This window comes from Lingula anatina, chromosome 3, assembly GCF_051362555.1.
Source record: "Lingula anatina isolate TDL-2025a chromosome 3, LinAna3.0, whole genome shotgun sequence".
NCBI classification, from domain to species: domain Eukaryota; kingdom Metazoa; phylum Brachiopoda; class Lingulata; order Lingulida; family Lingulidae; genus Lingula; species Lingula anatina.
The window spans coordinates 13,058,329-13,070,978 of NC_141769.1; the positions used below are offsets into that span (position 1 = coordinate 13,058,329).

Consider the following 12,650-nt stretch of genomic DNA (forward strand, 5'->3'; position numbering starts at 1 on the left):
TATTCTGCCAAATTAAAATTAAAGTGCACATTTATTTAAAAAGACACTGCGAAGCCGAAATACAGTTCACATTAGTAAAGGTATAATATTAGCGTTTAAAATATCCTTATCTCATTTTTGTCCAAACATCCTGCAAAGCTTTTTTTCTTTCCCAATTCAGACCTATAAAATGATAAAATGATAAAAACTCAAAAAAAATAGTTGATGTTAATATCTCTTGAAATGTCAGAAAGACTTAAGCAGTCTAATAAAAGCCCGTTTACTTCTGGTTTGCGACCGCTTGGAAACGGGTTTTGGCGTACTCTTGCCATTGGTTGCAGACAATCACCATGTGGATACAGTGTATCCCCCAAGCTGTCTCTCTTCATCTACATCTACTTATTTGCTGACTTCAGTTTATGATATCGATATCTTCCCAGCCCTCATACATGTAGAACAAAGATATGTTATCCACCCTACTTTAACAATTTTAAAATATGCCTGTTCACCTTTTGATTGTTTGAGGTTAGCATAATTGATTATTCCTAATAAATCCCACCCAGCAGATCTTTAGAGATAATTCCTCATGTTGACTGACCAAGATGATTGAGGTAGTTCATCAGTGGCTTATGCACATGTAACAATGACGTATATCAGTCATACGTATAATATTTTTCTGCCGTTTGTCATTCTGACTGCGTAACTTTCTAGTAATGTTTCCTATCAGAATATATTACAGAAAGCTGCCATTGTGGAAAGTCCTACCAGGTACTCTGCATGACCCACGGACAAAAAGTATTTTTGGGAGGAATATGCATATCCGTCGTTTCATCGTCGTGTCACAATGGTACATATTTATTAACAATACACAATTATCGCACTAGTACAGACTTTTATACCGATGATTGAAATATTTTCGCACTAAGGTGTACAATATATGAGTCTTATATTTCAAAACGGACGTTGAGATCTGTGCCTTGTGTCCACTGCCGAAAGAGGGCGTCAAATCGCTCATTTTGTGCCACTGTAAAATGGTTCTTCCAATCTCCGACCTTGCCTAACAAAAAACAAACATGACTGACGTCAAAACATTGTGAAAAGCATGTACATTACTAGCCGTATTTAACTCTAACCTTTTCGTCACACGCTTGTGAAGTATGAAGAAGTAAATGCGGAAAATTAGGTAATAAAGAAGTAATCAGTTGATGCATATACTGAACATGAATGAATTAATGAAGTCGTTGACCTTCATCTGCAAAAAGAAAATACACTGTTGGCGTTTTCTTTGGGGCTTATAAAGTATCTGCTTTGTGTTTTTACAAAGAACCCGAAACTTTCATGCACATGACTAAAAGAAACATTCTGCCACTCTTATTAGATACCTTCACTAAAATTTGATAAATCGAAACTAATTGATTTGCCCGTTTTTTCCTGTATACAGTGGAAACTGCAATAAAACATTATAATTAATGGTTATGTTTACCTTTTCGGTACATTCCAACGGAATCTTCCTTCCAATGTTTAGATGTAGGAGTGTTGAATTGAAGGTTAAGTCCCCTAACCTTTTTATTTTGACTCATAGACTTGAAATTCGTGGCCTGAGCGATTTTTTCGTACGTTGCTTGGTCTTTTGTAAAACCTATATGCTCTGCAATACGCTTTATCTGTGGAACAGGATCCTGGAATTGTGATTCAGGTTTTAAAATGATGTTAATGTCCATTTTTTCTTTTAAAAAATAAGTCATAAGCAGACATGACGATAGTAAAAATGGTTGTTAGCCACCAAATGTCTACAGTATATTACCTCAATCAGGTCTTCGAAGTAAACGTTCAGAATGTTAGGATTGGTCTTGGAAAGGTTATACCAGGACAGGACATTGACTGGCCAATCATTGTATTCTGGAATATACATATTACCCTATAAACAAACTTTGAATTGAACAAGAAATTGAAAAGTCGCAAATGTTTAGAACAGTAAACGATATCTAATGTATGGGGTCAATGGAATATTATTTTGGGCGAGGCGAGCCTAGTCCTAGTATAGATTCTGTCTTCTACCTATTACCCATGCCATTCCATACCTCCCAATTAGAGACTGCATAATTACTTTAGTTTTAAGTGGCAGAAATATAATAGTAAAATGCTTTCGAGAGCCTGCCTCTTGTCACTGCGTAATTCAATACGGTTTTCCAGGTATAGCTAACAAAATCTTGTTACACGTGAATAAACTGTTATAGTAGCCAGACACGTAGCTTTCGTTAGTTAGCAACTTCTTGTAAACGGTAATGATCATTCGTCATTCATGTACTAAAAAATGTATTTCATGAAACAGGTTCCTGTTTGCTACCTGTAGACGTACGTGTACTAAATATCCCTTCATGATATTCTCATACCTAATGGATCCAGGCCTTTGTTTTGGCGTGCCATCATAAATTCAAAGAAGCCATCCCAAGTGCCATGGTAGTCAAATATTTTCAGACCGTAAAACATGTAGTATAAAGACACGAATGTATCCTTGGGGTTGCGAATAACATGGAGGAATTTATTTTCCTGAAAGAATTATTATAATGCAATTTAACAAGTGTTACATCCCCCAAAGACATGGGCTTTTGCAAAGACTTGATGGAAGTTTTGACTTGGTGATGACGTGTCTGCGAATGGTTTTGGGTTATATTCTTACCACTTCACATATATTGTTGGTAATGGATATCATAAGCCCATAAAAGGTGTCATCCGTTTTTGCGTATAAACATTCTGTAAAGAATAAGTTGCTTTGGTATGTGTCAAAAGTTTTTTTGCAACTTACGTTTTGGGATATTTATCAAGAGTGAATGTAGAAGTGTATGTGCTTGTTGGCACGTGACGCTGTGTGCGTTCGGGAGTGCGAGTGTGAGTGTGTGTGCTCCAATATGTCAAAGTTTGGACCTACCCGAAGAGCTTGTTTGGGGTACATCCATTCAGGAAAATGGGAGTTCAGAACACGTGGAGACGGCAAACTTTCAAGTGCCTCGTCAGTTATTGCCTCTATCATGGATGCCTGTTTCGGCAGGTCTGTAAGTTCTGTTACATCCATGGTTAACATGGTTGCTATTTCCCACACAAGATGGGTACCTGAAGATATATTAAACTAACATCTACCATTTAAGACATACGGACTGTTTCTTTACCTTCTTTTTTAATCTGAAGTACACGCAAAACATAAAATGCATTACCCTAAAGGTGTGTGGAGATAGTTTCAGCTTTAAATACATATATTTATCAACTATAGTATTTACAAGCCTTTGGGAAAATAAGCATCTGATCAGAGAATTGTAAACCAGGCGAACATTATTTAAACAGCCATAAGACTCAAGGGCCGGACTACTTGCTCGGTGTATAGGTAAATATTTAAGATTACTAGGGTGCGTTGACATGGCGTCGCGTTCATAAAATTACAAGTTGTGCAACATCGTGTAAATTGTTGAATTACGCTTTATACTATGCATGTGTACCTTACAAAACATTAAGAAAGGTTTTTGGTCCATTTTATAGTAAATTTGAAGAAAAAATAATTTTCAACGGTTTCAAAAGTACCGCTGTCAGTCTGAAGTATCAAGCTTTATGCTGAATGATTTTAGAACTATTCCATTTATTGACAAAATACTTATCTAAACTTATATCAAAAAGGTAAAATTCAGGACAGACACGTACATTTTTTTACCAAAAAGTATTCCCACCGCCTCGAAATCCTACTTTGGTCTCTCAAAATGTTCAAAGTTTACATTTTCCCATGTTTGAGTTATTATTTCATATAATGTGTTATAGAATTACAAGACAAGATGCTTTTGCTCTCATTTCGTCAATATCATTGGTCTTTCAAGGTGTCATATCAAACAACAAAGACAAACATATGTTTTATTCCAACTGGAACGATAGAAAAAGGAAATAAATCGGTCGCAGAAATCTGTTACCAAGCTTTAAACTGTACAGATTTCAAGCGTCCACTATATCTCTATTAGAATAATAACTTAAAAATCGGTATCTTTTTAGGTGGAGTTTTTGAAATAAGAGTAAGCCTTGGAACCAAATGACTGCTACAAAGAAAATGCAATCTCAAGATTTTATTTTTAAATATTTGAAACGTTTTTAGTATTTTCTGAAAGCCTAGTGTCACTTACACCGTGCCACCTTCGTTGGAAGTAACATGACAACACCGCGCTAGCGTAAAGGCACGCGTTCCGCGCCGTTGATTGTATGACCTGGGTTACATTCATACAACACATTTCCTAATACTTGACAGTCTTTATGATCAGGCCACCACCGCCATCTACTTGCCAATGTATAAGATACTTGCCAACTTTTAAAAACAGAAATGCTTTACAGATATTCTTGCTAAATGTAGCGCACCAGCTCGCCCTTTGTAATCAAAATTATCGAATTTGGCACTCAGTTGATCAAACTTAATGCACTGTATTACCTGACTTCATACTGGCCGTTAGAAATATGTCGTCTTTTCGCAGGGGGAATTTGGAAAAGTTCCGTACTATCTCCCCTAGTCTGCTCAAAGGCAGGCAGCCGGTGATACCGTCCGTGTCCTTAAGGGTTACACACACCCCGTTTCCATCAGGACATAAAACAGTTTTACCTTCCTTGTATTCGTCAACTATGGCCCCAGACATGATGCCCTACTGTGATGCTTTTAAGCTGCTAGTAATTTATTCAATCATAAAGCGTCACCTCCTTGTCCCGCTCTGTTTAAGGTATACTATGGAAGACTTGAGCTCTATAGAAAGATTTTTTTCATACCCTCAGGAGCCGTGTTACACGCTCTAGTTATTGACGTTTGCTTTGCCATACTTAAATTTTAAGCGTTCCCTGGCCGTTTCGAATTGTAAATATGAGTAACGAAAATTTATAGAGTTTGCTAAAAAAAAGAAAACTATGTTTTTTTTTTACCTTTCAATCGAGGTTTCTGACTAGACAGGTTTCCACTAGGCGGATATGCGTATGGTAAGTAATTCCGAAAAACATCAAACACCACAAAAAAAAGTTTCGATAAAAAAAGTATTTTAATCATGCCAATGATTTTGCAAAGAGGAATCGAAGAGGAATCGAAAATTATGCTAAAATTCATTAGTGGACCAAATTTTTTGGGGTCTTCGTGAGTTTATTCTCTTCTTTTTATAAGAGATTCGGGACGAATAAGCGGTGCTAGATCATCAGTAAAAACTCGTGCTTGAGGGAAGTAACCATGTAGAATATATACAAAAAAAGACAATTTACGTTGCAGGTTCGATAAGATAAATGTGAACAAATGTAAGCATTAATTTACGTAGTAGTTACAAAGTTTCCAAAACGAAATGAAACACAAGCACACAAGTACAGAGTATACGTCACGCTGGGCTATAAAAAATTAACTGTGTTCAGTTTGAATTGCCATTTCTCGTTACTATCCTCCATGTAATGCTAATAACATTTTAATGTCGTGTAGATTATGTGTGTCCATCGAGCAATACCTCGGCCACAAGTGCAAGACTCCGCTATTTTAAATCAGACAAGACACTCATCTCGTCTGCAATTTTCGTATGATTTTGTTTAGATAGCTGGGGGTCTCTTTCGTTCCTTTCAAGCTCTGACCACCGACATGACTGTTGACTACACTTATCTGAAAATGCATGGATCTTATGTGTTATGCCAATCAATTACCAAACTCACTGTGCTTTTAAACTGAAAGAAATTGATAAACTACATGTATATCGCTAAAGAAGGACAACGCCAGCGACCTGTTTTTCATTTATTGCGCTATCATAAAAATTATTCATAATATTATAAATAATTCATAACATAAAATAATAATAATAAATTAAGTTTGTAAAAAAGTAAATGTGAAAATTGAAAGGCGCCTGCTGCCCACGCACGCTCAGATCTAGTTAATCGGTCTGGAGTAAATATTGTGTTAGCTGAGATTCTGAAACTAAGACCCCATTCCCACAGATTTTAGATCGATCTATCCCTGTGGGGAGTCTCACTAGATTACTGTCAGCCGGCTTAAGCTACTGTCCCGCCTTCTTAAGGCTGTAAGGTGGCAATTAACTGTCGTGCGCGCTCGGCTGACGGATGGATCGATCTAAATCTCTGGGAATGCACTCTATGAGACTATTTCCACGGATATTTAGATCGATCTATCCCCCTGGGGAGTCTTACTAGATTGCTGTCAGCTTGACCTGCTTAAATGTCTGTCCCGCTGTAAGCTGTAAGGGGGTAATTTACTTTAGTGCGCGCTCTGCTCCCGGACGCTGACAGCAATTTAGCGTGAACCCCCAGGGAGTGAGGTCGATCCAGATGGTCTGTGACTGGGTTCTCATCCCTAGATAGATCTAACAGGATCGGTCCATCTCCACGGTGATTTTATAACCAGAGGTTGGCCAAAATAAGAACTGGTCACACTTAGTGATCAAAACAGCCTCTGTTCGTGCATGTACCTTTTTCCAGCATGTACAGCCTAGATAACGGGGTTACCATACACTTGAAATACACAAAAATATTGAATCATTACTAGATTTGATTACATAAAAATGAAATTCAGTATATTGCACATTGATATAAGTAGGTATTTTACTGAAAAAATAGCCTTACCAGTCGTTAGAAATAAACTTGAACTTAAATCACTAATTTCACTTATCAGTTTTCGCGAAAATTTGCAGGCGGATTCGCGGCTGCTACGAAGTATGCCTCAGACGTGATGGTGCAAGGTGCAAACATTTCACTTCTGTGATCTTTAAGAGTTTATTCTGACCGCGGTCGCCTTGATGTAAAATTCCAAATATACATCTGAATTTTATTCAAGCTGTTATTATTTGGTCATAGAGTTCATATTTCTTCTCCTAGGGGGTCGAGGAGGACACTTTGGTCAGTGCTCAGTGTGTCTGAACTAACCTCATTACTACCTGCATTATTTTGACAAGATACAGGAACTGTGACTCCTTTGTCTTGAGTGACATGGGTCCCTGAATATGATTCCGAATTCGCCACTTCGGAACGTTCTTGCAGGAGTCCTTGATGCTGTGCGTCTCTGCCCCTTTTTGCTAATACCGGTAGTTTACAAGGACACTTTCTCTTCCACACCAGAATCGACACCAGTAGCACTATTATTATTATTATTATTAGGGCCGACAGAGCAACTGATAGGCCTACATCCTTCTCAAGTCTCCCACTCGCTGAAGACCCCTCTATTCTCATAACAGTAGCTGTAAAAAAACACAAAAAGTGTTGAGATGTATTAGTTCATACTTGTACATCACCCCATTGTAGTCTTATATAATATGTACCGGTACAAGTAGCCCATATAATAAAACCACTCTACAGCAGAGAGGTTTTTCTTCACTAGATACCAGTGTAGACTGTTCACACATATTTACATGTATTTTGCTAATTCATAATACATATCTGAACTGAGAGCGAAAAATTTTCAAAAAAAAAAACTGGCCTCTGGAAGAAAATAAATTCTAAGTGGGCCTGGACTTATCTTATATGTACCCCTCCACATTACATATAGTTACAGCTCACCGGTTGAAACTCCTTGAGTCACTGAAATGACCGTGGTCTCACCACTGACCATTCCTCTCCAACTGCTGTGTGTGTCGACAGGCTCGCATTCAAGTGTGCTTTCGTCCAATGCGAACCCTGGGGAAGAGAAAAAACAACTGCTCTTGAAACTAACATGGAACAGATGCATAGATCTAGTGTCATCTTGTCTTTCAAGGGGAATAAATATGGGAGACGTTTATTCTAAATCTTATTTTATTCAGCTTGTAAGTTACATGTTATTTAATTCGCTGCTTGTATAAAAGTTTAACCCCTCCCCCCAACACAAGTACACACACGCACACATGCAAACAGTCACAAACACACTGATCGATAGATTTAATTAGGCCCTATATAAGATTTATCCTAGTGACTGTAAGTGTAAATCATTATTGCTGTATCAGGGATTTGATAAAGTGGACATTAAAAGCGTCACAGATGGGTTCATGGGGGGCGAGTATAACCCTCTGGCTGGCATAAAAAAAGAGTATATGGTTACACACCTGGTTTGCACCGTCCACAAAGAACATCAGTGTAAACAGTACACCTCCGCACCACGACCTGGCCCTCACAGACCTTACACACATCACAAACTCTGGTGTGAGGATACTCTAACGAGTAGGTCTTCCCTTCCTCACACCGTTTACATGTGGTGTCACTAAAGTCTATACATTCATTGTCCACTCCCCAGCCTGGGGGACACTTGGAGCAGTTCGCACACACAACTCGCCCGTTGATTCTCTGATAAAACTGTTGTGGTACATCACAGCTGGGCAGGCTTTCGCTGTTGTTTCTGTCCCCGGGTACTTCGGACTGGGATGATGTTGCGCTCATTCGAAGGACAATAAGAACAACGCGGAGGCCTGAAAGTATTCATCGTCAAGACTAAATCACTGATCTTAGCTCCAGAACTTGGTAATACGCTTGACACATGGAAATATTTTGTATTTAGTAACGCATACATGTAGATGGGTCCATGGCAAATTTAATACGTTTAAAAATAATATACTTGATTCTGAACAGAGGTCTTTTTTCAGATCGGGCATTTCAAATCGCCAGTGCGGTAAACGCATCGTTCATGTTTTTGTGACCATCAAGAGATAAAAGTGACAGCCGAGCTAGCTCCGTGCGTCACTAACACGTACATGTTATAATGCATGCTTCCAAAAAGAAACAATTTATAACTTTAAAAACACATTGCAGTGGTTATAATGCGATTACGTACCTTTATGGTGATGAACGGAAATATACCCAAACATACTGTTATGATATTCGGCTTAGATGCTACTTGTACAAAGCACAACTTTCTCGACTTGTTTTGCGAGTTTGTTATGTAAACATACGGTAGGTAACCAGTTCAAGGTTAAAAAAATAATAATAATGCAATGCGCATGCGTACTTAATGTGAGGGCTTCTCAAGTATGACCTTTTGTTGTCAATGCAATATGTACATGTAGCCACTTTTGTCTTGATATTCTCAAGGTAAGGACGTAGTCCATTAAAATATATATAAATAAGTCAAATGGTTTGTTGAATTATCAAGGACACAGATGCATGTAAACCGTTGATAACTAAATTAAGGGGATTTTTTGTGACCCATTCGTATGCAGTGACGTTCTTTCTATTAATAACTCAGGCATGTAGCCAGCATTTTCAAAAGTGGAAGGGTTCTTTTCTGAAAAAGTGACCCGTTTAACATGAAACCTTCGTGAACTTAGATAAAATTATATCCAGTTATTTCACCCATTTTCCTGGCAAAAAGCTGGGTTCTTTCGAACCTCCAGTACCTCCAACCCCCCCCCTCTCCGACTACGGGCCTGTAACTGCGGGTACTTTATAATTCATGTAAGTTCACATGAATGCAGGAACTATATACAAGGGCATTTAGAGGCTATATTTTCTCTCCGTCGACGAAGATATGTCTGCATTGTTTCGATACGTGTTCTTGCATGCTTCAGTTATAAATCAAAATCGACATGCACGTACCATGCAAATACACCTATTAGCCTTTTTCATCTTTTCCGGAAATGGAAATTGCATTGTGGGTAGGGGAGCCCTGCTACGTCGAAACACTTACATCGGTGCTTAAAACCATGGCTGGGTTTACGTGCTTTTTGTCCCGCTACTACAATAACAGTAAGCTAGATCGACACATGAGGTTTAATAAGTTCCCAACAAACCCGTTAGAATGAAAAATATGGTAGAAAGAAAGGAAAATATAGCAAGTTTGGATCAAAAGCAGGGCACCGCGTTTGCGCTGAACATTTCGAAGGCGGGAACGAAAAACTATAATATTAGGAGATCAACGGTGCTTTAATAAAAAACAGAAATGCTTAGTTAAACAACGGGTATAACGAACTATCGGCAAAAAGAACTCGGGGTAAAAAATGCGAGAAAAAAAAACATAAAGATTTGAAGAAAAAATTGAAGAATAGGCCGGGGCCTAAAAATTAAGAAAAGACTTCAAGCATGAGATTATGGAAAATGAAAGTAAAAGCTTTGAAGTTTTACACGGGGATTCTACTTACAAAAAATTCAAGAACTTTCACGACTTTTTGTGTGACAACAAAGAGAAGGTTTGAAAAGTTTTGTATGTAATATCTTTTTGTGTGTGTTTTATTGATAAGTGATCATTTTAAATGTTATAGGCCCATCACAGGTTTTAGTCTCTAATAACCCTTAGCAGGGTGGGTTCTATTTTTTTTTTAACGTGAGACGTTAATAAAATTTTTATTATTATGTATTCAGTCCCGTATACGTATTACTGATTTGTACAAACGGGGCTCACATTATCAAGATCAACAGAGACATACGAAGAAGAAAGTACATCGGCTCTTGTTGAACGCGTTATCGGCGAAATAAAAAGTAATTTATTTCTGAACTCAATGACAAGAGAATTGGAAAATTCAATGGGCATATTTTTACAAAAAATGCAGAAAAGCCTTTCTGTAAGCTACACGTACATAATACATGTATGATAAAGACAAAATGGATAATAAACATAATCCAACAACGTATTTGTAAAGTCATACAAATATGCTTAGTATTAAAGTAGGCCTACGTATATTTAACTGTCTTAGATAGTTGAAAAGTATGAAATGTGTGGGAAACACTTTATTTGAATGTTTTAATTGTCTGTGATTGAAAACGATGAAAATACGCATAAAACCGTTTAAAAATCAAATAATTTGGGCTCTTGCTATAATTTTGTTTTTGTTTCAGATTAACAAAATTTTCATACTTGTCAGACCGAAAGGCTGACATTTTTTACCTGTCGTAAATTTTGTGCATATACTAGAATAAGACACGTAAACTTTAATTATCGTCTGGGAAAGAGTCGAGAATTCCTGTCTCACCTATTTAACACTTAAAAGGTTTTAATTACAGAGGAAAGGTCGTAGTTGTGGCCGCCCGCCTTACCGAACAATTGAACAAGTAACACCTGATGCCTTATCAGGTACCAAACGATTTAATCAGTTCACCGACGAACGATCTGCGTGTCAGTTTTACCTGTATACACAGTAGTTACGAGTCAAACAATGCAGGAAATCTTTTCATTTTATCACTTTAAAAATCTCTTAAGATATCCTTCAAACAAGACATAAAAATCGTAATGAATTGACACTGCCGGTACATGAGGTGATATCGCCACAGCTTGCATACAACATGTACAAAATTGTGAAGACGTAGGCCTGCGCACCTGTCCACCCTCTTGAAAGCTGTGTACGAGTCTACTGGCTATTTTGATTTTATATATAAAAAAATAACGAGTCTCTTTCGCATATCTTTATTATCGGAAGCATTTAAAAGAACTCCGTAGCTTTAGTTCGTCATCATTATTGAAAGCTCGGACGCTTAGGTGAAGTCTAGTTGTAAAGCGCATCATATTTAAACTGAGAAAGAAAATAATTAATTGCTTGATTCTCCGTCCAAATAGCTGTTTCTTGCCTACAGTTTACGCATTTCTGTGCTTCAGCCACCTTTTTAGTTTTACAGAAAGCAATGCACGCTTCATACGACCTTTTTATATGCGCACCTTGTACATCATCTACACCTAGCATTGCCGTGCTGGAAACAGCAGAGGACCACCAAGACCCCTGTGGCGCGCGGTTCCTGTCATGCGCACTTCGTATTTCCGCAAAAGATGAAAAAGGTTAATAGGCCTACCTTTTAGTACTGGTATGTAGTATCACTGCACCGGCAGGCCTATGCAGAATTACTAAAACAGTACCTTCATGATTATTTCAAATGTAGTATATACCGTAATAAGTCATCATGACAAGAAAGTGTATGCCCAGGTGTTCTAGGTAGGCCTATATAGGCCTATATATAGCCTACTGTTTATAAATCCATGCCTGATATGTAGGTCATGTTTGTAACCATATACTAGTATAGCAGTTCTTGATTCAGAAGTTAGTAATAGGCCTATGCAAGATCTTCAAGATTATTTTATTAAGTTTGAGACACACACTGAGATGCGTTGGTTTCATTTTATGATCTAAGACATAAGATTAATTCATATGTTTTCCCTTTGCAAGATTTCGATTCTTATACATTAATGGGGGTGTAACATAAGCATAGGCCTACAACAAAGCTAGCACATGTAGAGCGCAGGCTTCATCACTCACCCCTTGTAAAACCAGCCAGGTCTCGTCTGGAACATGCACAACCATGGGTGAACATGTTGAAACCAAATCTGGAGCTAACTCGATCTACAACCGGTTACACTTTCACTTCATGTCTCTTTTCCTGGAGCGTGTATAAATATGAACAACATCACTTCCGCATTACCAACAAGTATAGTGGCAGTTGAGTTAGTAGTTAGATCCACTTGGGCTCTGCCATATATGTTTTGCATTTTTCTTACACGTAGTCATATTATATCACTATTTAATATAGTATATATTTATTTATAATTGCATTCTTATTGTACATTTTCATCTTCCCATGTAGATGCATACGATACAGTGAATAAAAGCATTTTAAACCAAGTGTTGTTTCTGTTTTTAGTTGGGGAGAGAAATAATGACTCAGTAAATATTCGCGTGGCATATGAGTCACGTATTCTTTAATTACTTTCTTTACATGAGAATTTGCGTGGGTGATAA

General features: G+C 37.7%; 2 protein-coding genes across 4 annotated transcripts; both read right to left on the reverse strand.

The window, feature by feature from the left end:
* Nucleotides 1-32: 32 nt before the first annotated feature.
* On the reverse strand, nt 33-4,758 carry LOC106178495 (sulfotransferase 1A2). The gene is made up of 6 exons (XM_013561703.2): nt 4,436-4,758; nt 2,909-3,090; nt 2,373-2,529; nt 1,784-1,878; nt 1,463-1,658; nt 33-1,036 (listed from the first exon to the last, which is right to left on the reverse strand). Exons 1-6 carry the CDS (start codon nt 4,635-4,637, stop codon nt 924-926), a joined length of 945 nt encoding a protein of 314 aa, XP_013417157.2. The 5' UTR covers nt 4,638-4,758; the 3' UTR covers nt 33-923.
* Nucleotides 4,759-5,739: 981 nt separating this feature from the next.
* On the reverse strand, nt 5,740-12,405 carry LOC106178507 (uncharacterized). Of its 3 annotated transcripts, none has more exons than XM_087009902.1 (4): nt 12,171-12,405; nt 8,046-8,405; nt 7,525-7,641; nt 5,740-7,205 (listed from the first exon to the last, which is right to left on the reverse strand). In XM_087009902.1, the coding sequence occupies exons 1-4, from the start codon at nt 12,223-12,225 to the stop codon at nt 6,829-6,831; spliced, it is 909 nt and encodes a 302-aa protein (XP_086866028.1). In that variant the 5' UTR covers nt 12,226-12,405; the 3' UTR covers nt 5,740-6,828. The 3 variants fall into 3 exon arrangements, with proteins under 3 accessions (XP_086866028.1, XP_086866031.1, XP_086866030.1); XM_087009905.1 differs by lacking the exon at nt 12,171-12,405 and adding an exon at nt 11,710-11,852; XM_087009904.1 differs by lacking the exon at nt 12,171-12,405 and adding an exon at nt 8,768-8,894.
* Nucleotides 12,406-12,650: the final 245 nt, after the last annotated feature.

What these genes read in the sequence shown, in the direction of transcription:
- LOC106178495 (XM_013561703.2), bottom strand. Translation starts at nt 4,637, where the DNA reads ATGTCTGGGGCCATAGTTGACGAATACAAGGAAGGTAAAACTGTTTTA. An exon ending in ACCCCAAACAAGCTCTTCGG is followed by an intron (nt 2,530 to 2,908) that starts GTAGGTCCAAAC and finishes TAATTCTTTCAG; the next exon opens with GAAAATAAATTCCTCCATGT. An exon ending in CGTTGGAATGTACCGAAAAG is followed by an intron (nt 1,037 to 1,462) that starts GTAAACATAACC and finishes GTTTTTTGTTAG; the next exon opens with GCAAGGTCGGAGATTGGAAG.
- LOC106178507 (XM_087009902.1), bottom strand. Translation starts at nt 12,225, where the DNA reads ATGTTCACCCATGGTTGTGCATGTTCCAGACGAGACCTGGCTGGTTTT. An exon ending in CCTGGCTGGTTTTACAAGGG is followed by an intron (nt 8,406 to 12,170) that starts GTGAGTGATGAA and finishes GAATACTTTCAG; the next exon opens with GCCTCCGCGTTGTTCTTATT. An exon ending in GACTCAAGGAGTTTCAACCG is followed by an intron (nt 7,206 to 7,524) that starts GTGAGCTGTAAC and finishes GTTTTTTTACAG; the next exon opens with CTACTGTTATGAGAATAGAG.